Source organism: Mirounga angustirostris, unplaced genomic scaffold (genome assembly GCF_029215605.1).
Source record: "Mirounga angustirostris isolate CCGP_5_RB_7025 unplaced genomic scaffold, mMirAng1.0.hap1 SCAF_4, whole genome shotgun sequence".
NCBI classification, from domain to species: Eukaryota; Metazoa; Chordata; class Mammalia; order Carnivora; family Phocidae; genus Mirounga; species Mirounga angustirostris.
In genome coordinates this window covers 137,309,818-137,335,468 of record NW_026991712.1, presented here as the reverse complement: position 1 = coordinate 137,335,468, position 25,651 = coordinate 137,309,818, and the positions used below count along the sequence as shown (strand labels likewise).

The 25,651-nt window shown below is 43.0% G+C and overlaps 1 protein-coding gene across 8 annotated transcripts in view; it reads left to right on the top strand.

Moving 5' to 3' along the window:
• AK4 (adenylate kinase 4) overlaps positions 1-25,651 on the top strand; it is a 126,577-nt gene that overhangs the window by 89,337 nt on the left and 11,589 nt on the right. For 7 of the 8 annotated variants that reach the window (XM_045897489.3, XM_045897487.3, XM_045897488.2 and 4 more), the window contains one exon: positions 4,971-5,090. The exons of the other annotated variant lie outside the window; for it this stretch is intronic. In XM_045897489.3, coding sequence (XP_045753445.1) covers positions 4,982-5,090 — 109 coding nt within the window. In that variant the 5' untranslated portion in view covers positions 4,971-4,981. The remainder of the gene's footprint in view (positions 1-4,970; positions 5,091-25,651) is intronic. 8 annotated transcript variants of the gene reach the window in all.

Below are 25,651 nucleotides of genomic sequence, written 5' to 3'. Positions count from 1 at the left end.
TTCCCGCCGAGCAGGGAGCCCGATCGATGTGGGTCTCGAACCCAGGACCCTGGGATCATGACCTGAGCCGAAGGCAGACGCTTAACCAACTGAGCCACCCAGGTGCCCCCATGATGGATTTTCTTTTTGGTTGTTACGAAGCTTAAAAAACGCAGAGCTTTTGGCCTATTTTTGGCACTCTAGATATATTTTTTATTCCTGAAAAATTCCTGGTGGTTTATGACTTGTGTGTGTGTGCATGTGCACATGCACGTGTTTATACACACTAAGGATCCAAAAGCTCTGTAAGACTGTGTGTATCCACAGCCTTTCTTTGGAACACTACTTGAGAAATTGGAGCCGGGTATGTGTGTTAGCTAGCATTAGCATTTAATGATGCTACTTTCTCTTCCAAGCAAACTGACCAGGGCAGAGGAAGGTCCTGGTTTTTGGAATGGGCCTCTGCCTTCTGACCAGTGTTTTATCTCAGTTTGCTGTTGTGGTGAGGTCTTCATTCAGATGCAGATACGCTGCTAAGTCTGTTTTGCTCTGGCTTTTGACCTTTCCAGGTTTTCATTCAGATGGGGATTGAGGGGTGGGGTAGAAATTTGATTTTGTATCAGATTAGATGAAATGTTTTCTGTCCTGCTCCAGAGAAGATCCAAGGTTGCCAAAAACAGTTGGAAAAGTATGCACTTAGATCTTTCTCTTACTTAGTAGATTGGATTAAGATGATTCTGGAAGTCTTCCACAGAGTTACTTTAAACTTGTCTATGTTGGGTTAACTCAAGGTGATGTGGGTAGGTTGGGTCTCAGGACCCAAAGGGGGTCCTGCAGGAGCAGCCAAGAGGGTCTTTGGCTTTGTGCAGGATAGAAATCAGAGGGGAGCTGGTAGGAAGTGAGAGCAGAGTTTATTGAGGACATAGAGAGTGCAGATACAGAGTGTCTGGGAGACTCAGAAAGGAAGAGGAGAATGAGTCTCATCTTTGCTTGGGGTCTGGGGTTTTTTATTGAGGACGGTGGTCTTGTGTACATGTCCTCTCAGGCATCCGGGAACTGGATAAAACAAGGATGAGTGCTTACATGTCCTCTATAAGTCGCTTTTGCCCTGGAGCCAGGAGTCTTGGTGTCAAGGGGTCTGGAATCAATGATCTTGGAAAGCCTTCATGACAGTCCTGCCCAGTCACCTGTTGTGCTGGATGACTTCAACGGAGCTCGACCTTTACAAGGAGGACATATCTTAAGGCATGTGTAAGGCAGGGGTCTCTGGAGGTCCTAGGAAGAATAGAGGTAGCAAAAAAGCAGTCCTTCCTGGGGTCCTTTCAGTTTCCCTGTCTCTAAGGTACTCTCTCAAGAGCCAGAATTCCTTTGAACATCACTTCTGCTTTAGTGTGGTCCCTTCTCTCCTTCTTGGATTGTTGTCACAGGCTTTGCTTTCACCATGCCAACCCAATCCAAATGTCACACCGTTGTGGGCATGTGACCTGTGTACTGACATAAGGACTTGCACTTAGTTTAATGCTCTGCTGTTGCCACTTAGAGATTTTAAATGCTTTAACAGTGAGGCTCCATATTTTCATTTTGCACTGGGCCCTGTAAATGAAGTAGCTGGTATTTTGGCTGTGGGAATGGCATTTCCAAAGCTATGTATTAAAAAAAAAAATCTTTCAAGGTCCGTACTCCTTATCCTACCTGTCTAGCTCTCTCTGTCTCTCATGGTATGCTGAAGTTCCTCCAGGTACGACAAGCAGCCCCTTGCTTCTGCATCCTTGGCTCATGGTATTTCGTTCTCTCATTTCACCTACTCGACCTGGTTCATTGCTGTACATGGTTTAAAATACTGATGAAATAAGACTGAACTGTGAAACCTGACATGGCCACCTCAGGTAGTACTGAATCATACTTTGTCTCCTATCTCCCTTGAAAAAATTGATACCTGGCAAGGTAGAGCCATATTTGATCTTGGGATCATGGTTCCATAATAGATATACAGAAAGATAAGATTGATTTGTATGTGTGTGTGTTGGGGGCGGTATCCATCATCTTCAAAGTGTTTGTTTATTTGTTCATTCATTCATTCATTCATTTATGCAACAAATTGTTATGAAGTATCTCATACATGCCAAACTATATACTAAGTACTGAGGATATGGCATTGAACAAAGTATTTCATTTTTTCTGAATGAGCTAATATTCTGGTTGGGGGAGATAGAAAGTGAATTTAAAAATACATCAATCTATAATAATAATAACCTATAATCTATAATCTAATAATATATACAATCCGGAGTTCTAGAAAATGGTACACAGTAGGATAAGAGACTAGAGGATGATGGGAACATTTTGGGCAAATTGTTATTATGTCCTTCTGAGTCTTTTCTGATTAAGACATTTCCTACTCTTTCACTGTCTCCTCATGGGATGTTTGGACCCAGTCCACATCTTGGTCTCTCATCTTGGAAGATGCATATTTTTTGTTTAAAGCCATCTTAAAGTTTGGCAGATGGGACTAAGAGCAGGGCTCTGGGGCTGGCCTGCCCATTGCAGAGTAGGACAGCACCAAACTTGCCAGTTGCTCCAAGTGTACCGACAGTGATTTTTCAGATATAAAACATACATACCATATAGGTATAACCAGGAAAACTGAAAACATATGTTCGCACACAAACCTGCACGTGAACATTCTTGTTGCACTCATTATTCATATTAGCTAAAAAGCGGGAATAATGCAGATGCCCATTAACTGATGTGTATAAACAAAATATGGTATATCCATACAATGGAATGATAATATTCAATCATGGAAATGAATGAAGTACTCATTGAGAACATTATGCTAAGTGAAAGAAACCAGACACAAAATACCACATATTATGATTCCATTTATATGAAATGTGCAGAATAGGCAAATCTGTGAAGGTAGAAAGTAGATTAGTAGCTGCAGGGGCTAGGTAGGGGGATGGGGAGCGGCTGCTCATGGGTACAGGGTTTCTTTCTGGGGTGATAAAAATGTTCTGAAATTAGGTAGTGGTGATGCTTGCACATTGAGAATGTATTACAAATCACTGAGTTGTACACTTTAAGATGGTATTATGGTGTGTGAATTGTATCTCAATAAAGCTGTCATAAAAAATACAGGTATTACTTCCTATCTGAAGGTGAGGATCTTACGAGGATTCAGTGCACTAACACTTTAAGTATAAAGTGTTTAAAGTACAGTGCCTGGTATACTACCTTACCTAGGATGCTAACATAGTATGTTACTTTGTTAGTGGTTGTTACTGTTCCTCTTCATGAAAGTAACACTGCTTACATTATCAGTAAGCTGCAGCTTTTATTCACTGCTCCCTTTGCAGGTTATTACCTATTACCCAGTATAGAGTCAATAAATACTTGTTGAGTGGATGTATTTTGTTCACATGCCTCTTTAGCCACATTTGCCAGTGTGGTTGCCTTTTGCTGTTTCCTTCAGCAGGTCACTGAATCAGCATCATTGGATCTAACTTTGAGCTTCTTGTCCAGTAGTAGTCATCAAATGATATGGAGCGCTTCACAGGGCATATTTCAGTGTTTAAGTTGGAGTGAGGAGTGTAGATTCAGCCTGGGGAAGGAAAGGTTCTACCTTAAATTCATGGTGAAGGTGGGGATGAAGTGATTTTTGAGCTTTTTTCCAGTAACATAATTCTGGTTTATGTTTTTATAAGAATGTAATTGGCCTCTCAAGAATGTGGTTCTTAGTGGTTCATTCTCCTCTCCAGTTCTCTGGAGAGTAGAGGACTTCATCTTGGTTTGAAAAAAAAAAAAAAATCAGTTCCTCGAAATTTAACAAATTTAAACTGATAACTTGTTCTGCTGAACCAACTCACGAGTTCCACAGACAAGAAGTGGTTATTTTAAAAGATAGAAGCATTTTTTTCTCTCAGTTTTTAAAATTCTTATCCTTTTATGAACTTGGCATTCCACTAATAACAATGAGTTGCTTTTACAACCGTGTCAGCAAGGTGCCATTTATTTATATTGAGGTTCATGAAAAGAAGTAAACCTGTTTGTATTATCTAGCATTCTTTCTAGAAGACCAGTGGAAATGTTTTCCTTTGGTCTCTAAGGAATGGTTGTGTTCCCAGCTTCCTTTAGTCTTCTGTAAACCATGAACCATGCATTGATCACATTTCCTTGTTGTCAGAAACTGTTGGGAGACTCAGTGTCCACTTTGTGGCTCTCCTGGAAACTACCAGGATTTGTCTCCCCGCCTTTTGTGCACCACCCTCCTTCTGGACTCCAACTTTGTTTCTTGCTTTTATCTTCTCTGCCTTATTTATTTATTTATTTTTTTAAAAATATTTTATTTATTTATTTGACAGAAAGAGACACAGCGAGAGAGGGAACACAAGCAGGGGGAGTGGGAGAGGGAGAAGCAGCCTTCCCGGCCGAGCAGGGAGCCCGATGTAGGGCTCGATCCCAGGACCCTGGGATCATGACCTGAGCGGAAGGCAGACGCTTAACGACTGGGCCACCCAGGCACCCCTTCTCTGCCCCATTTATACCCTTTCATTTTTATTTCTGTCTGTGTATATCTTCAAAAGCTGTTTTTATAATTCTTTGGGAGACAGGGCCACTATTTTTTTTTTAAGATTTTATTTATTTATTTGACAGAAAGAGACACAGCGAGAGAGGGAACACAAGCAGGGGGAGTGGGAGAGGGAGAAGCAGGCTTCCCACGGAGCAGGGAGCCCGATGTGGGGCTCGATCCCAAGGACCCTGGGATCATGACCTGAGCCGAAGGCAGACGCTTAATGACTGAGCCACCCTGGTGCCCCAGGGCCACTATTTTTGAAACCAGTATTTTAAAAATTACCCCAAAAACATCTACCTATAACTTTCCCTGCATTCCCACAGGGAGGAATGGGAAAGGAGGCAAAACCGTCAGGAGTTCATAAGCTTTTTTGAGTGTTTCTTTTTCCTGTTTTTTTTGTTTTGTTTTGTTTTACTAGAAGTCGGTGATATGGCAAAGCAGTACATAGAGAAAGGTCTTTTGGTTCCGGATCATGTGATCACACGCCTCATGATGTCGGAGCTGGAGAACAGGCGCGGCGAGCCCTGGCTGCTAGATGGTGAGTTGAACCTGCCGGTAAGCTGGACTTCTATGAATAGCTGGTTATGCCCACTCCCTTAACTTCTTACACATTGCGGAATACTTTTTCTTCTCAACTTTCAGTCATTTACTTAAGCATATTCCAATTTGGCAACATGATAGAAACCCACCGTGGTGATGCCATTTCATTTCCCTGTCTCCAGACTGCCATTCCTGGAGCCATTGACTTGAAGCAAACCATACTGAATTCCCGTTATTGTGCCAGTTCCGATGGTGCTGATTGTTTCCATGACTGAGTTGTCATAAGTATAACTCATCTTAAATCCGAGGTTCCTTCATTCATAATGGGCCACACAAATGAAAACCACGAGTTACCATTTTTCACTTGTCAGGTTACAAAGATAGAAAATTTGAAAGTCTTTTATTGAGTGTGTAGGAAATAAATACTGTTGAGAGTATAAAACGGGCAACCTTTGGAGGGTAGTTGGGCAATCTTTATACTTCTTGACTCAGCGGTTCCTGCTGTCCTTCTTCCTAAAGATGTATCGTCAAGGTTGTCTATTTTCAGCATTATTTGTAAATAGCAAGACACTAATAACAACCTAAGTATCTGTCATAGGGATGCCTTAAACATTGGTATGTCTGTTAACCAAATAATGTGTACCTCTGTGTTGGCATGGATAGATCTCTAAGATACACTGCCACGTGAGGAAAGCTAGCTGCAGGAGAGTATATGTCATATACTCTTATTTATGTAAACATGGAAGGATGGTATGGTATTACTATATACACATAGAAATACATGCATAACCTCTCTTTGAAAGGATATTTAAAAAACCTGCCATACCCTTTGATACTGTTTGATTTTTTTAATATATATTTAAGTAATACCTGGGCCTGATTTAAAGACTCAGTTAGTGGTTCCTAAACTTTTTAGGCGTGTGGGCCCCTTGATGACAGCTGTGATATTTCACCTAGGAAATGCATGCAGATGCTCACACATAACATATTGCACAATTTTTATTCTCCACGAAGCTGAAATTAAGAATCTTCTACTTTAAATGTGTCCATTATTAAAGGGGAAAAAAAGTGGACTGGGTGGATTATTTGTCTTATTCTTAAATAGCAAGATTCCTTGATATAATGAGAATAGAAACTTGATGAACATGCTACTTTCTAGGATCACAAAGTGGCAGACAATGAGATTTGTCTGTCAGAAACCTCTTTGCATTGCAGAGCAGCTGTGTTTAGTCCACACAAGGCACTCAGTCCTATCTTAATTTGGTGAAACTGAAGTTTCAGCAAGTTGGGACAGGTGAAACCTTGATGTTTGCCAGCCACAGAGAAGCCCGGGGCATTGTCCTACCTTTAAACTATTGGATTGCCTCTATTTCTGTTAAAGTCTGGAGCCATGAATGTCCAAAATGACTAATATGGTGGGGTCTTTATTCTATATCAGTGTTTCTCAAAGTATGTAGTGTGTAGTGTTAGTAATTGCTAGACAAGGAAACAGAACTTGTGTCAAGTTAAATATTAAAAATGGCTAGCATTTATTGAGTACTTACCGTGTGCAAGCATTGTTCTGAACACCTGATATTTATTATTTCATTCAATCCCTACAATAACCATATGAAGTATACACCGTTATCCCCATTTCATAGATGAGAAAACAGAGGCTTTAGGTAATTGCACAAAGGTAGTATTAAAGTTAAACAAGTTTTCTTTACTTAATTTTAATATGAGAAAGCAGTTTAGCTCTTCACAATGCAAATTTTTTTTTTTTTTTAAGATTTTATTTATTTGACAGAGACACAGCAAGAGAGGGAACACAAGCAGGGGGAGTGGGAGAGGGAGAAGCAGGCTTTCCTGTGGAGCAGGGAGCCAGATGCGGGGCTCGATCCCAGGACCCTGGGATCATGACCTGAGCTGAAGGCAGGCGCTTAACGACTGAGCCACCCAGGCGCCCCTTCACAATGCAATTTAACTCTTCACAGAAGGAGACATCATGAGGCGTCTTCTGCATTTGTTTGATCTTGGAGTCCCCCACCTTATTCCCAACACCCACTGAGACCCTGCAGGATTTGTTCTGTGGAGCATTCTTTGTGAACTATTGTTTAACATATATTCCTCACTTTGTAGGTATTCTGAATAGTTGAATATAAATTGGATCATATCTTTCTAGAATTTGGATTTAGAAATTTGGAACTTTTTTCTCATGGGACTAGAGGAACCGGAAGAGAAACGCTATTACGGCTTATGGAGGGCATGTTCTTTGTCATTAGGCAGTAATGAATGAAGCTCTTGTTACGTGTCAGAAATTGTTGATAAAATGCTAGAACACTGTCCCTGTTCCTTAAGGGGCTTATATCAGGTGTGTAAAATATTAGTTACTGATGGCATAATAGAAGCATATATATGTGGTACCCTGCAGACACAGAGAAGAAAATTATATTTTAGTGGTGGGGGAGGGATTTATGGAAAAGGAGAGTAAGTAGAAGAGGTTCCACAGGTTGATGAATGGGGGTTGGAAGGCAGATATTCTCCGCCGAGGGGCAGGTGGACTGGGGAAGAGAAGGATGACATAGCTTAGTATTTTCCTGGGCATATAAGCAGAGGCTGGCAGGGGAAGTCCTGGAGTGGATGGTGTTTGATTCAGTACAAAGATGGTAGAACTGGAAACTGTTGGTTAAAGGGACCTGAAAAGTTGTTGAGAGTTGATGAAAGGCTATTCTGTTAGCAGCAGAGGAGGGAGTAGGTGCTGGGGCAGAGAGGAGCTGGAGGCTAGAAGCCAAATAAGAGACTGTTGGAATATTTGGACCAAGGGAGATTCAAAGCCTGAATTTGAGCCATGGCAGTGGGATGGAAAGGAGAGAATGGATCAAAGGGCGAGAACTGACAGGAGCTGTCGTGATTGAGGTTAGCTGCTATAGCCCTGGTGTTTTCTTTTATTGCCGTCCGAGCTTTGAGCTTTTTGTGTCTAGGCTGTCATCACCTTCCCTGCACTTCTCTCTCGGCCATGTTAATTTCTCTAGGTGCCACACATTGACTCACGCAGGGTAGTCCTATAATACTCGTTGTGTAGGTATCTGCCATGATGGATAAGCTTTGACGTTGCCACCACTTGACTGTTTTAAGTCCTTTCATTGTAAAGCTTGTCACCTTGTAAAGCAAACTTTGTGTAGTTTTAGTAAACTTAAAAATCTGTTTTAAAAAAGGATCGTCTAGGTTAAACTCCTTTGGAAAGGCGGTTGGTGTAAGAACCACAAAGCCCAGTTGGGTGCCAGATTACCCGCTTGAATCCCAGCTCTGCCATTTACTGCCGATTTGTGAGCTTGGGCAGATTACCTTACCTCTGTGGGCATTTCATTCCTCATTACTAACCATGGTTAGAAAAGGGTCTGTAAGGATGAAGTAAGTGACTATAACGGAATGTCCTTAGAAGAATGCTTGCCATATAGTAAGAGCTGTATAGATAGGATATTTTGTTGTTATTATTTGTTCTGTGTTTTTTGGGGGGGGGGGCGGCTACATGAAGTGTTAAGTTCAGAAATAGTTTTTAAAAATATTTAGCCATGTGAAGTTGGAAGTCCGTTGCGGTTATGGAATGCTTCCTGTGCTTTGCTTTTTCCATAACTTTCCTTCTCAGGACGAATAAGTGAAGTTCTTTTACATCACAGGCCTGTTTTTAGTGAAGTGCGTCAGTATCCTTGCTGATGTCGTTTGTATCTTTCTCCTTGAAGACCCATCTGGTCACTTTTTCAGTTGTGATTTTCCTTTAAAGCTCTGGAATAAATCCACTTGGCAAAGTGAGGAGTGTTAGGAATGCCTCGTTCTGTGTTCAGCCTTCAACTCCTTATGTTACAGGCCACACGCTCTGCGGAGGACGTGCCTGTTGAGTGTGCTAAAGGTGATTGAATGTGAAAAGGTCAAGAAAAGAATTCTGGATGACAGATGACTCATCATCTTGGTCCATATGTCTGTAGAGAGGCAACTGCAAATGGTGGGTGGAAACAAACAGAGTGGATGCAAGCCAAGGGAAGGCCAAGGGGGGGTTGGTGGATGGGGTGGCTGAGTGCTCAGTGGCTTGGTCAGCTATGTCCTTGCTAAAAATAGTTCCGCAGTGCCTTACCTTTGCGGTGCACCTTCCAGTTGGGTAAGAAACACTGTTTTATGTGTTGATAGGTGTGTGTGTGTGTGTGTGTGTGTGTGTGTATTATATATATATATGTATATATATATATATACATATATATATGGGTTTTTTTCTCCCTTTTTTCTCTCTTTCGCTCCCTCTTTCTTTAATTTCCTTGGAAGCTTAACGTGTGAGAACAGTTTTAAAAAATAGTTTACTTTAATTTTTAAGACAAATATTCCACTAGAGGAATGGAATGTACTGTAAGCCTTTAATTTTATTATAAAACCATGGTTTTTTTTTTTTTTTTTTTTTAGTTTGCTGTAAAGAGAGTCTTTATTGCTTACTAGGTGATCTTGAGGTGAAATCGTAGGTAGAGAACAGTAACCATCTCTTTAAAACAAATATAAATTCTTCACTTTTTAAAAAAAGGACAGGCAGTTGGATGGGGCCAGTGGGGAGAGGTGTTAGTAATAGAGTTTTTCATTTCTAAATTTGACTGCCAACCTGTGTATTTAAATAGTAAACCTGCAAGTTCTCAAACTCAGTCCTAATTTATCTCCGGGTAACAAGATGTAACAGAGTTGTCTACCATATGATTTTAGGTGAGGTATTAAAATATTTCAGATTTGCTGTCAGAGTTTGGTTTCATAAAAAGAAGCATTCAGTGTTGGCATTATGAGTGGATATGATTTGAACCTTTCATTGGAATAAAGATCCCTTTGGAACGAGAGTCACCCTTTGGTCCATGGTGGGATGTTCCATTTGTGGTTTGGCACAGCACTGAACACTGCTGCTTTCTGCAGATAATTCTGGGATTTTTACGTTCTATTTATTTATGTGTGTATGTATGTATTTTTAGCAGAAGTCAGAGCTGCTTGAGTGTGTGTAGTGTTTGTGTGCGTGTGTGTTTTCCCTGAGAGTTAAATGATCTCAGACCTGCACTACTTCCAGGGTATGTCCTTACACAGAGCCTTGGGTAAGCCAGTAAAAGGTGGGTGCTGGGAAACCCAGCTGCGTGTGGTAGCCATGTAGCCATAATAATCTTCTCCAAAATGAGCATCTGTAAGGTTCTGTTATAAGACAAACTTGACCTTTTTTATCATCTTCTTGGAAGAAGGAATTATAATCCCTGAGACCTGTGTTTGATTATACTTTCTAACATGCTTATTAAATATTCAGATATTCTTAAGTGAAAGGGTTTGTAGTCATACCATTAATTTCAGGTTGAATAGTGTACCAGGGGAGAGCACATGACTTCATCAGGGGAAGGTGGGCAAAAAGAAGAAATGGTATCTATATCTGCTTTAAATAAAACTAAACAGTAATAATATTGGTTGAGTTACAGAGGAAAAGACCATTGCCCAGCAGGGTTAGGTTATGAAGAGTCATGTTGGAGACGTCTGACTTGAAATTGAGCACACTCTGATCTTGTGATATACCTATCCAAAGTGTGGAGCCCGTTCAGACTTTATGTCTAGCTATTGATTCCATTAAAGCTGCTGCAACCTCTTTGTTAATGGTCCCAGGCGATTTGTGCAAATTGCTTTTGGTTCTAAGTATTCATAATTTTTCCTATAACTGAGCATCATCCCTGTGCTGGGCACTACCAAGACCACAGTAGAGCAAGCGGCATAGTGGGCGGGACCAGCCCCCCTGGCACTGAGGATCTAGTGGTGATTCAGCCTGTGTGCTTCCCTGGCAGCGAGGATTGTCTTTGATTTCTGTGATTGAAATCCAAACTTTAAAGAACTTTGTTTTTATCCTATGACTTTCCTATATTCAGTGTCCTTGGTATCTGTATGAGCTCAGAGGATCTGACTGAAGATGGTAAAGCCTTGGGTCTCTTCTCTTGTTCATTTGGTTGGATTCTTTCCTGAGACCCTGTCCCCGTGTCCACTTCTGGTGGCTTTCTTCTGATTGATCTGACTGCTGCTTTGGGATGGGGAACAATTTTAATATAGTAGGCAGCCCTGACTTTGTTTATTCACTCTGTGATTTTGGAGAATGACTAGATTTTAACAAGGGCCATATGGAAAACATATGTATACAGATATTTGAACACACCCCAGAAGAACATGGTTCAGAGATCAAAACACAGATTGAGTATACAGTTTTTGTGTCCCCGTGAGCTGGGCATTGGTCTGTCTTGAGGCGGGGATGGCATACTTTCTGAGCTTAGTCCAGGAGGGGCAAATGCAGCATAAGCACTTGCAGTCTAGGACCCTGGGAGCCCCAGTGGAGGGGGTGAAAGGTGAGAGGTAGCACCAAGGAGAAAGGAACTGACCCTATCTTAGGGGTGAGGGGGGCAGCTGTTAGGAAAGCTTCCCGGAGAAGGTGACACCAAGAGCTAAATTTTGAAAGGGAGAATAAAAGCACCTTCTAGATGGAGGGAGCATCATATGCAAAAGGTATAGAGACTTTAAACAACGGGATGTGTTCTGGAAACCACGGGTAATTGGATAGTCCTAGAGCTTGAAAGTAGGAGCATACAAAGTCAGAAAAGTGGGTAAGGGCAAAAGTTAAACACTTCAGGAAATTCAAAAGGAGGGCATTGAATAAACATCAAAGTTAACATTAGAAATGAGTTTAGAAGGAACTTTAAAATTTAAAACTTCGAGTTTGAAAGAATAACTTATTTTTTAACTTTCTAACCAACAATTTAAAATTAGCTAGACTTTTGTTTGTTTTTTGTTTGTTTTGCTTTGTTTTTAAGTGGGCTCTACGCCCAGTGTGGCGCTTGAACTCATGACCCTGAGATCAAGAGTCAATGAGCTACTGACTGAGCCACCCAGGCACCCCTAAAATTAAGTAGATTTTTAACATCTTAAATTTAGATCTACTTTAGATATTAAACTAGGATTTCTCTCCATTTGGGCATGTCTCGTACACTTTGAGGTACACTTAGCCCATTTGCTATTGCCACTTAATTAGAAGTGTATAAAGTAAGGCACAGGGATGAAACGGTCTCCTAATTTTAGATGGTAGGAGAGCCTGCTTCCCTAATTTATGAAACAGGTATCTCAGGAATTGGATGAACTGCAAATATCATTGCAAAGCTTCATCCAAAGCAGCTGAGGCATACTTTGCTAGTTTAACAATGAAGCAGTTACTGGGCATTTAGTATACACAAAGCACCATACTGAGAAAACAGTAATATGGTAGAAGAAAAAGCATGGACTTATAACTCCTACCTGAATATCGTTATGTAATTTATTAACTGTGTAGTCTTGAGCAAGCCGACTTACCTTTTTTGGACTCTTTCTCCTCGTCCGTAAAATAGTACCTATGGGATAGGTTTGCAAGGATTGGCTAACAAATGTAAAAGTCTTAGCAGAATCCTGCAACATAGTAGCTGGTCAGATGGTAGTTATGTGTTATTATCCGTGTTGTATATACATACAAACACATACCGACACTGACCTAGAACTTAGAATTTCATTAATAAATGGCTGAGAAACTTAAAAATGTCATTTTAATAGGTAAAGATCATCATCCAAAACTCTGTTAATTGTCCTATCACTAATAAGAGAAACCCGGATTTTGGAAAGATGAAGAAGTTGATTAGGGTAAAAAGAATAAGATGTGGAAAAATACAGGGAATTTTATCTTTTTAAACTGTCCTTATAAAAATGATAAATGATTACTGTAAACATTTGAGCCGTATGGAAAAATATGAAGAAAAACAACTAGTCACCTAAAATCCCCCTAGCCAGAACTAATCAGGGTTAACAGGTGAAAACCCATCATTCTAGAGACCACCTCATGCACGTAATGCACCTAGAAATGTGTAAGAATGGCACCATACTTCATGTACTTTTTAAAAGTATTTAGTTTTACTCAAAACTTAACAATAGCAAAGCTAAAGGGAACCTGAAGGAATTATTACTGAATTTGAGATAAATCTTTCTTCATCACCAGGGATATTCTTCCGGGAGCTCTTTAAGAGATTGACATATTTGTTTTTTTATTTCACGTTTCAGATTGAGACAGATATTGTCTTTCTGCAGTGAACAGTAAGAGGATTCATGTATTTATACTTCCTCCCGCCTCTTCTCCCCTCCCTCCGTCTCAATTTTCATTGGTTTTTGTTGGGAAAATCTATTACAGATTTTCTTCTGTAACTTCAATTTCCTAGTTGTTGTTGTTGTTTCTTGTCATACATCTAAAAGATGTAAATGGATTCTGGGCTCTGATCTTGTTGCCCATTGCCACGTCTTCTGTTCCTTTTATTTTGATTAATCTTTTGGTTATATCTCTGAAGAGACTAGAAACCATCAAATTACACACTTTAAATGAGTGAATTGTTTGGCATGCGAATTTTATCTGAATAAAGCTGCACTGCTTTTAACCACGGCTTTTCCCTTGGTCATTACCTTGGCTGGATTGTTGGATATTTTCCCCTCTCCTCTCCCTCCCTCACAGCAGAGGGCTCACGAGGTGCTGTGCTCCCTGAGTTCTCCTGTTTGAGAATGTCTGCTCATCTGTCCACAGCTCAGCTGGCCATGATATTCCCCGGGCCGGCGGTCCTTGTGTCCTTCAGAACTTTGCAGCCATTGTTCCATCTTCTTCTGGACCGGGTTATTGCTCTGGAAAGCCCTAAAGCTAGTCTGATTTTTCCCTTTTTTTTTTTTTTTTAAGATTTTATTTATTTGAGAGAGAGAGAGAGACAGATAGTGACAGAGATAGCTAGAGAGAGCACAGGCAGGGAGGAGAGGGAGAAGCAGGCTCCTGTGGAGCAGGGAGCCTGACATGGGGCTCGATCCAGGACTCTGGGATCATGACCTGAGCTGAAAGCAGATGCTTAACCTGACTGAGCCACTCAGGCTCCCCTGACTTTTCCCCTTTTTTGAAGATGATTTTCTTTTCTTCCTGTATAGACTTCCTGAGAAATTGTTTCTTCATACTTGAAGTACATAGAATATCTCAGTGTTGTCTTTTGTCCTCCCTCCTGTATGTAGTGTGTCCTTTTGATCTCCAGTTCCTACCTTTCAGGGAGGTACTCCTGTGTTACATCTTTTTTGTCCTTTAGTTCAGTTTTTCTATTTCAAGAATGCCAGTTATATCAGATGTTATATTGAATAGTCTTTGTCCTTATCATATTTTGTTTAAAATTTTCGTTCTTTTATGTTTCCTTTTGTTTTCATATATGTTCAGACCTCTTTTCTTGAGGGCAGGGGGGAGCAAAACTGTGTTTCTATTCCATAACCACTTCAGAATCTCTTTACTTTTATGTGCTGGGTGTGCTAATGATGCAGGGCCTTTGCACTTACTGTTCCCTCTACCTGCAATGCTGTGCCTCTAGATTGTCATGAGGATTGCTTCATTCAGATCTCTACTCAAATATCCCTTCCTCGCTGGGTCCTTGCTCTGCCATCCTATCTACCCATTTCATTCTTTCTTCTTACCTTATAATGTGACTTACGGATTTATCTGCATATTTGATATTTTGTACTTTCCTGTACACACAGTTGTGTTTGACACATAGAAAAAGCATATAAATACATGTCTGATGATAGAAAGGTCTCACCTGCAGCCAGTAGCTGAGCCATATAGAGGATACTGGGACTCGTTTTTTTATTTGGAGTAAAAATACGGGCCTATGGTGTAATCATTTACAAATTCCTTTTGTCTCAATTGAGATATAGTGGGGCCTGTTTTCCCCTAATTTGTTTATATAGAGACTTAGGTTCAAAGAACAAGTAAACAGAATTCTTAAGTAAAAGGGCCTTTAAGCAAAGGATTTACAGTGAACGGCTTCTTCCTCAAGGTAGTATACATCTTCCTTTACTGGGAAAAGGGCTTTATAGTTCTAGTATAACTTGTTTAAGAACAGAGGTTATAAGCCATGAGTTTCATTTATATCCTTAAACAGGAAAAATCATTACACTGATGCCAGAGGATCTCAACACCACTTGGAGATTTCCCCAAGAATCCCTACCTAATAGCATTCATCTTTTATTTCACTAAGCCACTTTGAAGATCCCAATTTATGGTTTAAAACCAGATTTTCTGTAGTATCTATCTTCTATCAATGGATCCCTAAATAGTGATGATAGCATATCTAGGTTTTTAAGTCATCTACTACTCCTGGAGAGCAGGACCTACTTATTGCCAATCTAGGATAAACTCTAGGATATATAATAGAAGAGTTCCAAGTGTCCCTGGAAGATTTCAGTGAGCAGGCAGGAGGTCCCAAGCTCTCAGCTCAGTGGGAAATGTGGGACTCACAAAGTGATATGGTGAAGCTTAAGCTCTGTTTGCCAACATCTGGAGCACAGCTGTGTCTTATTCTTCTCACCATCTGTTAATAAAAACTGGATGAAGTGGAATATGGAGGTCTTGGATACACGTACAAATAAATATTGTGCAAACAGATAAGGTAATTATAAGATGTAAGACAGAAAAGGCCTTCATAAAACAGGTTTCGACGGTGACTAATTTTAAGTTGCTACTGAGGCTTCTGGTTGGTGGTATGAATAGTTTGAGTGCCCCTGGGTTAGGGAAGACTATGGAACTGCCTGCTTTCAACTTTAATCATCCAGTGATTAATTGTGATGGACAATGGCTTGCATATTTTTAACTTGGTTCTTGCTTTCCCAACAACCAGGAAGAGATGGGTGGTCAGAAGCAACCATGTTGGCCCCAGATCTTAATGGACGTAGGTAGGGGGCCTGGTGTTGGGTGGCCTTTTCTCAAGCTGCCAATCCCAGGCGGATGTTGGAAGTTGCCCTGCAAAACTGCCCTTTTATTTTCATCACATGGAAAGGGCTTGCTTTTCTGCCTGGGAATGTGGTGGTGGACTCTGGCTCTGTGCCCTTCCTCTGGAGTAAAGGCACTCCAAATTAGAAAAACAGAAGTGTCCCAGTTCTTTCTTTCCTTGTTGCTGTGGCACCTCCTGCTTCTGCTGCCTTCCCTCAGGCTCTTGGCATGGCTCAGTGGCCGGCACTGCTGGGAATATACCAGGTCAGGGATTTAGCGACATCTTCCTGCGCATGGTGAATCTTTTTTTTGGATGGGGGTGGGGGGGGTGTCTAAAAAATAACCTGTAGGCACCATACTTAGTAATATATAGCATGACAAATTTTGGGAGAAATTTAACTACATAAAATTTAAGCTTTTAGCATGGATTGGCTATTTGATTCAACAGGACATAGCAGCTTTTCTAGGCTGGGTTAAGAGACAAGGGAGAGGAATAGCTTAGTCTGGAAGCATGAAGTGGGTTTTTCTGTACTCCTGGTGAGAAGCTGTGTGATGAGCAGTCTCATGTGTAGTTAAAGGGAGGAGAGCAAACTCTGCTTAAGTGGGTTCTTTATTTTACTTTACTGATTGGATTTTCTGGTTTCCTCAACAATTAGTGGAATCTATTCACTTGGATTGGGTTATCTAAGGAAGCTGGAATTCTGCTTTAGTCATTTAGAAAGCATGTCTTTGAGGATTACTTTTAGTAAAAATAAAAGCATACCAAAAATTTACTGCAGCTCTCTCTAAATTGAAGAATTATTCATGCTGCCACCTGTTGACAGAACTTGAGTGTGCATCTAGTCCACTTGGTCAGTAATCCCTGCCTACCAGGAATACCATATCCACATGGAATCTGACTGTATCCGGGGCACTTCGGGAGTAAACACAGCCCCAGCCCTCAGGGAGCTCGTAATTTTTAATAGGGGCTACAAGCAAGCATGTTTAAAGATGAATACACACCCACAGCTAGAATGGCCCACCAATGTAACCATAGCTTGTCTAGTCTAAATCACTTAGTCAGAATGTACTTAAATATGTATGTTATCTAAGTATTTTCATGTTGAGAATGGCTATTCTTATTTAGATGCAGATTTTCGGGGCGCCTGGGTGGCTCAGTTGGTTAAGCGTCTGACTCTTGATTTTGGTTCAGGTCATGATCTCATGATCTCGGCTCAGTTCATGATTTCAGGGTTGTGAGATTGAGCCCCACATTCGATCTCTCTCTCCCTCTCCATCTGGCCCCCCCACCCCCCGCCTATATACTTTCTCTCTTCAAAAAAAAAAAAAAAAAAAAAAGATGCAGCTTTTCCATTACAAGATTTCTGTGGATCATGCTTTACGTTCCATACACCTGCTAATTATTTATTTCCTTTCAAATCCCAGTCTCCTAGCAGTTTGAGTTACCAAGGAATTGAATCTCATACCGTGAGTAGATCTTAGAAGAGAAGGCAGATCAGTGGGTATCAAATGTTTACTAAATGTATTAAAGAGCAAAATACCCACATTTTCCCTCACCAGAGTCAAAACGAACATCTCATGCCCTGATACAGGGACATTCTTGGCTGATAGACAGTTTCCACTAGGCTTCATTTTGTGCTCCTCTGACATTTAAAAATATATGTGTGGCTGGATAATGACACTCTGCTAAAAATGGTTGAAAACGTGCTGGTCAGACTGCACCTTATCTGACAGTCTGTTCTTGGCAGCTGATGGGTGTGAGAATTACATCAGAAGTACTTTGATTTGCTCAGCCCAACTTGAGACACTGACGTAAATCACTTCAAAGGAAGCTGCCTTTTAGGACACCATTTCATATTGGACGCCCTTATGCCTAACCAGGGTAACAGCCCCTCTCTGGGACCTGTGATGCCCCCAGGCCTGGGACTCTGCACCCCAAACTTCACTGAGAGCCCCAGCCCATTGCCAGGGCCTTTGTGAGGTGTTGGTGACACCTTCAGAGACTAGGACAGCACACCTGCCCTGGAAATTAATACTATTTGAAGCTCATAACTTCCAACTGTGCCTTTTATGTCTGTGATGCTTGGTTATTAAGGGAAAGGTAAGTCATCTCTCGGTGTCCTTCTTTCTTCTTTATCCTCTTTTCTTTCTCTGTTACTGATTCCCCTCTTCTTTCCCCCGAGTTCTTTTACTTTTCCACTGTACCCTCTGGGATCCTCTTTCCTTATAACCTTCTCCACCCTCCCCACTACACTTTTCTCTGACTCCTTGCAGAATACTCTCTCTACCTTCTGCCTTAAAACCTGGGTCTCCCGTCGGGATGCGACCTTCTTGTCTCTTCTGTTACGGAGGAGACTTGTTCTCCCATGTGAACGCAGCGTGTTGGGTGATGGTGATGGGACTAGTCTGTCTCCCCACTGCTCCTTCCATCCTTTTATAAAAGCTCAGACTTGTCTTTATCCTTCGTGTTTTTCTTGTTATCGAACTGCTCTCTGTCCAGTCCCACATTGCCTCATTCTCCGCCAGTGTTGGCTCTTGCCCCATTTACCACTCCTCCCCCCAGCCGTTTATACCACGTGCCAGCCACTGTGCTGGGATTCACATACACTAATTTGCTTATTCCTCACAACTTTCTGAACTGGACATTACCAGGCTCGTTTTGTAGGTGCGGAGAAGTGGGTAGCCAGGGTCAGAACGTGCGTCGGTGGCGTAACTGCGGGTCCAGCCCAGGCAGTTTGTCTCTGGAGCCTATATTCCTCTCTGCTAGGCTAGTTTTTCCCTAGTTTGCCTCAAGTCGTGTGCAACTTAGATGCCCATCAGTAAGCGGTCGCTTCAGCGGTGGTACATCCACACCCTGGAGTGTTCTGCAGTTCTCGGGGAGAGTGAGAGAGCAGTATGTACTGTGTAGGGAGAACCCTCCGAGATACGTTAAAAGAAAAAAGCCAGGTGCCGCGCATTTGTTTGGTGTATGTGCGGAGAGAGGAGAGACTCGGGTGTGGCCGCGCCTGTGGCGTTGGGCCAGGCAGTGTCCCCCTCGCCGCGCAGGAGTTGGATTTCTCACGCCGCCTCGTACACGGACGACTGCAGTCACCGTGAGCAGGCATTTCTCCGAGGCTGTGGTGTTCTGCGTGGAAGGAAGACTGCATCAGGTGGTACAGATGTGCGATTCTGGGGGTCAGCACTTGGTGAACGAGTCTAGGTTCCTCGGTTCTTCCACGTGTGGTTTGGGGCAAGTCACTTAACCTCTCTGAGCCTCAGTTTTTGTAACTTTAAAAATGGAATGATACCCACCTGGCAGAATTCTTGTGACTTTTCAGATAATATTTATTTACTCATTCAACAAGTATTTATTCAGCATCACTATGTGCTAGGCACTGTTCGAGGCCCTAAGGATTTAGCAGGAAACAACTATAAAGGTTCTGCCCTCATTTAGCTAACGTTCTGGTGGGAATAGAAACACTAACAAAATAAAGTAAATCATATACAGGAAATGATGTTGAAATCTATGAAGAGAAAAAGAAAAGAAACCGAAGGGAGGGTGAATACAGGTGTCCTGGGTGGGGTGAAGGCTCACTTTAACAGGATGGTTAGAGAAGTCCTCACCGACGAGGCACTTTGTGAGCTGAGGGCACACTGCTGCTCTACCCAGCTCTACCCAGCCTTGACTGCAAGAACTTCCACTAGATAGGTATCTATCCCTCAGAGAGATACCTGAAGCAAGAGTGGGTCAGGCCGAGAGACCATAAACTAAATGTTCAAGGTGGGAACGGACCTGCCAGTTCGAGAACAGCAAGGATGTCAGTGTGGCGGGCACAGAGCGATGGACGGGGACGTGAGGTGAGACAGGTGACAGGAGCAAGAGTAGGCCTTTTAGGTCCCTGCAGAGTTTTGGCTTTTCTTCGGAATAAAGTAGATCTGGCACATCAGGGATGCTCGGCAAATGCGAACCGTGGTGGTGAGGATGTTATCAGGATGCTCCGCTCTTTTGGTTGAAGCGAGGTAGATGGAGTGACCTTTAGGATCCTTATAATAATTCTTTTTTATACCCGTGGAAGAGCAGCGAGTAGAGTGAGCACTTGGCAAGACCGGAGGCCTGAGTCCTGTTCCACTGCCGACCCTCGCCGAGTGCAGGCTCCCTTGTCGGGGTTACACCGCGGGTGCTTGTTCCTGCTCTGCCCACCTCACGGGGTCGATGGGAAGAATAAGAGATACATACATGTCTGTAAGTGCTTTGTAAACAGTAGCTGTGTGTGCGGAGTTACTGTTGGGATGTGGCACTGAGAAGCCACTAAATCCAGGTTCTCCCCAAGCACAGTCGCCTCGTCTGGGAATGTTTCCCAAAAGGAGGCGCTCACTTGATGGGAAAGTCTGCACGGCTGTCCCCTTTCTTGACTTGGATTCTGTGTGACAGTTAATGCAGTCTGCACATGGGCTCGTTGCTCAGAACTTACCCCCAGCGGCTGCCTCAGGACATTTGTACTGTCAGCAGCTTAAGGCTGGGCCTTTGTGCTGAACCAACCAGTCTGTTTAACTCCAAGTACAGCTCATCATGATAAGGTATGGAACTGGATCAGGGAAGTCTGACTTCCGGTGCTTTGCTGTCACACATGAGTAGGCAGTGGGGCGGGGTGCGGGGCAAACGGGAGAGTGGGAAGCTTGTGGCAGAAGCTGGCCTGGGTCGAGCTTCCTTTTGAGTGGGTGGGGACCGGAATGTGCCGTCTGTGTGGCCAGTCACTGGAAGGGCTAAGCTGTCAGCGTGTCAGAGAGCACAGGGCCCCAGGGACTCCCCAGACTAGTAGATCTCGGAAAAGGAGTTAAATGGGCAGGTTGGGGGGTGAGGACCTTTCCCTCGTGCCACCTCGTGACTGACTGGGGAAGCAGCAGGGCTCCCGGGAGAGCACTACCAAGAGCGACAGCCACTGTTCATTGAGTGCTCACTGTGTGCCTGACACTTTACATCTTAAACGTTTTACAAAGATTGCCTCTTTTTTTTTAAAAGGTTTTATTTATTTATTTGACAGAGAGAGACACAGTGAGAGAGGGAACACAAGCAGGGGGAGTGGGAGAGGGAGAAGCAGGCTTCCTGCCGAGCAGGGAGCCCGATGCGGGGCTCGATCCCAGGACCTGAGCCGAAGGCAGATGCTTAACGACTGAGCCACCCAGGCGCCCCAAAGATTGCCTCTTTTAATCCTCAAAACAGTCCTGTGCAATGGGCATTACCTTTCGTTATGGGCTGAGTTGTGTGTCCCCCCCGCCCCCCAAATTCATCTGTTCCAGTCCTAACCCCTAGTACCTCACAGTTTGGCTCTTTCTTGGCGATGAGGTCACTAAAGAGATAATTAAATTAAAGGAGGTCTTGAGGGTGGGCCCTAATGTACTACGAGTATTGTAGTGTCCTTACAAGAAGAGGATTTGGATACAGACACCTGGAAGACACAGGGAGAAGGCAGCCGTCCACAAGCCAAGGACAGAGGCCTCAGAAGAGACCAACCGTCCTGACACGTCCATCTCAGACTTCTGGCCTCCAGGACTATGAGAAAATAAATTTCTGTGGTTTGAGCCACGTGTTCTCTGGTACTTTGTTGTGGTAGCCCCTAGCAAATTAATACATTCTTGTTTTATCTCTGAGAAAACTAAGGACCAGAGAGAGATTACAAACCTAGTGGAAGTTCTTGCAGTCAAGGCTGGGTAGAGCTGGGATTGAAACCCAGTTGTGTCTGGTTCCAGAGCTCTTGCCCGTAACTGACACGTTCCACTGAGCCCTGAGGTTCCTGGCTTACCGTGGCTCCTCCTCACTTTTGAAAACGTGGCTGGCACCCGGATCTTTGACTGGGCCACTGTTCTAACTCTCCTCCTGTACTTTCTCGCCTGCCACACCACTTTCTGTAGAGGTAAGATCCTGGCCAGGAATGGCATTAAACAGGTGGCTTGAGATAGGGGCTTAGTGAATCTGGAAAGATTGGCCTCTGTTTGGGAATTTCCTTCCCAGTTCTCTTGCAATGAAACCGAGGTAAAGAAGACTCCTCAGAGTGGTTTGGACCTGCTTACAAGTGCTGTTAAACCTTCCCATGATGGGATAGATACACATAGTTAATATTGCCCTTGGCAGTGTTGTGTCACTGAGAAGTTCTGTGGTTCTTAACCAGCCACAGTCACCTGGATAACTTCTTAAAAAATACCTAAGTCCTGCTCCTGCTCCTAGATGTTCCCTTCTAGGAAGAATGGTATGGAATCTGGGCAGTCAATAAACTCTTCTCCCTCCCCCCACCCTTTAAGTCCTCCCTGATCATGTTGATGTGCCCCATCAGATGGAGAACCCTTGAAGTTGAGGAATGACTTCTTTCTCTTGTTGGTACTTCTTCTAAACCATTAAAATGGTTGCATTCCAGCAGCATAAACATCTTAAAACATAACTCTTCCATTTTAGCTTTCATTGTAGGCTTCTGTATTTTCCTTGGTTCTTTCAACTTTAGCCTGTTTTGAGGTTGGGAGGATACGAGGAGAGCCACTGTCTTAACAGACAACCTCTAAGCCATCAGAATTAATTAATCTCTGGTCATTAGCAGGTCTGAATGTGAGAGCCCCAAAGGTAGACACTACCCAACAGTTTTGTTCCTTCTGAGTTCAGTTTATTTTGTAGACAGTTGCATTTTCCACCCATTCCTCCAGAGGGCTCCAGAGTTCAGAAACAGTTGTGGGGTTGTTGAGCAGACGGGCAGACGGACTTCTATCCATCAGACTAGGAAACTTTAGCCAGTAAGATTTGAGCTTTTATTTGTTGGAGGAACTGTTATATTCTTGTTCAGAGCTCCCTATTCTTTCCTAGTGCTTTATTCACCTTCCAGCCTCCATCCAAAGGATAAAGAACAATGTTTTCTTGTCAGGGTAGTGGCTAGTGATGCAAGAACCCAAGGCCAGGGCCTGAGGCTGGGAACTTGGGTCTTTAGAGGAGTGAACCCTTAAATTCTTTGTGTACACTTAGCAGTAAAAATGTTGATTACATCTTCAAAATAATGGATATGTGTGAATTATGTGCACATACGATTTTGTTAATATATACCTTATAAAATGTACCCTCCAAAATAGAAGCTAAAAAGAGCAAGGAGCCCCACGCGGGACTCAACCCCAGGACCCGGGATCGTGACCCAAGCCGAAGGCAGACGCTTAACTGACTGAGCCACCCAGGCGCCCCTGGAAGCCACTGCTTTAGAAAATGGTTTTTCTTTATAAAGGGATTTGGGGGAATAGCATAGAGATTGATCTTGGGGTTGTTTTGGCTGCAGGCATCTAACTCCAGTTGTCAATTTGAAGCCTTTGTGAAGAGAAGGTTATACAGGGAAAAGGCAGGACCTGGCAGTCAGCGAGGGAGAGTGCCTTTCTGTGGAAGGCTCACTGCCCTCACTTTGCTGGAATTTCAGTGTGGAATGAGCCAGGCACAGTACCAGAGGATAACAAAGGGAGTAAGGTGTGTCTTAAATCCCATTTCAGGAAGCTCATCTTCTAAAGCAGACTGTGGTGCACAGTGTAGGGGAAGTTAGGCCAAAGTTGACTAATAGACTTAGCATAGGTCCCGGACTTGCCACCAAACTTCTGCACAGCATCCCCTGTCTGACCTACAGTGAGCTTTTGTGGGGAGGGAGGTGGAGAAAAGGACCTGGTTGAGGGTGTCTAGTATTCAATAAGGAATTTGAAACTCCTTGCTCATTGCCCAGCCTACGCTGCCTGAGTCGTGAGGTCCCACCTGGGGCCAAGTCTTGCTCCTTGGCGACCCAGATAATACCACTTTGTTCCCTACTTGGTAGCTATCATGTATTTGAAGCTCCAGGATACACCCAGTTGCTGTGAAGCCCCAGTTCTAAAATTGTGGTTTTGAACTTAAAAAAGAAGTTGCTTAATAAATTAATACGCAAGCAGTCAAACCATTCCATAGTAGAAAGTAAAAATGACATATTGAGTTTACAGGGCTTGACAGAGTCCTATAATTTCATAGAATTAAATTCGGAGTTTAAAATAAGGCAGCTGGTCACGTAAGTATGGCCACCGAATGGAAGACTAGAAGACAACTACTGTAGTATTACATTTAAGGGTTTGCCCACTGTGTGCCAGGCATTGCTGTCTTCCAGTGCTAAGGCCAGGTGTCCATAGTGCACTTGATCTTAGGCAGATAAAGCTTGACCTTTCACTTCCGTAAATGTCAAGTAGTCGTAACTTCATGTAACAAATTATGTTGAGATTTGAAAAATATTTAGTCAGCAGTTCTTTATTTAAGGACAGTATTTTTCTTTTTCCATTCTGAAAGTACTGTATGCTCAGTTTATTAGAAATTAGAAGAGTAGAAAGGAATCACCCATCTTCCCACCGCAAAGAAAACCACCATGAATATACTTCCCACATAATTTATGAACATGTGGGTGCCTTTTTTGTGAAGAGGATGCTTAGAGAGTCACTATGGGAGGAAGGAGACCATACAGGTGGGTGACTTGGTACAGGAGGTGGCACCCGGGCTGCGACATGAGAAATACCTCTTTCTCTGTTGAAGCCAGTCTCACTTTGATGAGGGCTGGCTGAAGACAAAGCACAAGCTGACACCCTGCAACCTCCTCACCGCCCCCCACCCCCCCACTCCTGGGAGGGACAGGTGTGACATTCTTCCAGGAATCTCCCACCTGTCTTCATGTTAATACCTTGCTAGAGGGGAAAACAGCCTTAACTTGACGATGGCATGGCCTCTGGTATCTTGTTAGGTATCTTGTAGGTGGGTCTTCTTTAGCATATGAAAGTTCTTTTGAAACCTCCCTTCTCCTTTTCCCCCCAACTCCTGAGAGTATAGAATCCCCACTCCTCAAGGTCCAGGTGCAGCAGCTCTTTCTGTGCATGGTCCCTGTCCCAGTGCTTTAATAAACCACCATTTTGCACCAAAGACATCTCAAGAATCCTTTCTTGGTCGTCGGCTCCGGACCTCATCCCACCAGCCCTCATCTGTATTCCAAAACCATATCAAATGCATAATGGGTCACAAGAGAACAGCATATAAGAATGTGAAAGCAGTTTTGTAGAGAACAAGATGGAGTCTCTCATGTCAAGCAGGGGCCTCTATCAAGCAGTGACATAAGCAGTTAAGGTACTGCAGCTAGGAGATATCACCAGACCAGCATCAGCTGACACCACAGAACTGATAATGAGTAGAACCAGAGGAGGTCTGTAGAGACCCAAAACCGATTAAATCCCTTTAAAAGGGAAGGATTTGGGCAGTGCACTGTCAGACTCTTCAGACCTGACCCCTCTACGTCTGACCACTTAGAAAAGGCAGCTTCTTCCGAAGGCGCTCTGCCCGATGGATCTCCGAACAGAACCGAGATCCTTCCCTGCTTGAACATAAGAAGCAGTAAGTGCCGAGAGCTGACCCGGACCCAACGGAGCCCACAGACTGACTTCGTGTGTGGTCCATTCACTTCCTACACCCTTCTGTTACTTTGTTTGTTGTATGACTTGTCTTCTGTCCTCTGTGTGCTGTGTAAGAAGCCAGGTTTAATCACATGGTGAATTGTCATTGAGTTTGGAATCCTGAACCTGCTTTATCATCGTGATTTAACTTTGCTCTATGATTGAATAAGGCTGACATTGTAGAAGGACACAGCTCGTGTGTGTGCCTTCATAGCGTGCTCATGACAGGTTTCTTCTGGTGTTACATGTAATGTTGGGGTAACCCTTTTGCCCAGTGGGAACATGTGAGTACCTTGGGTTCG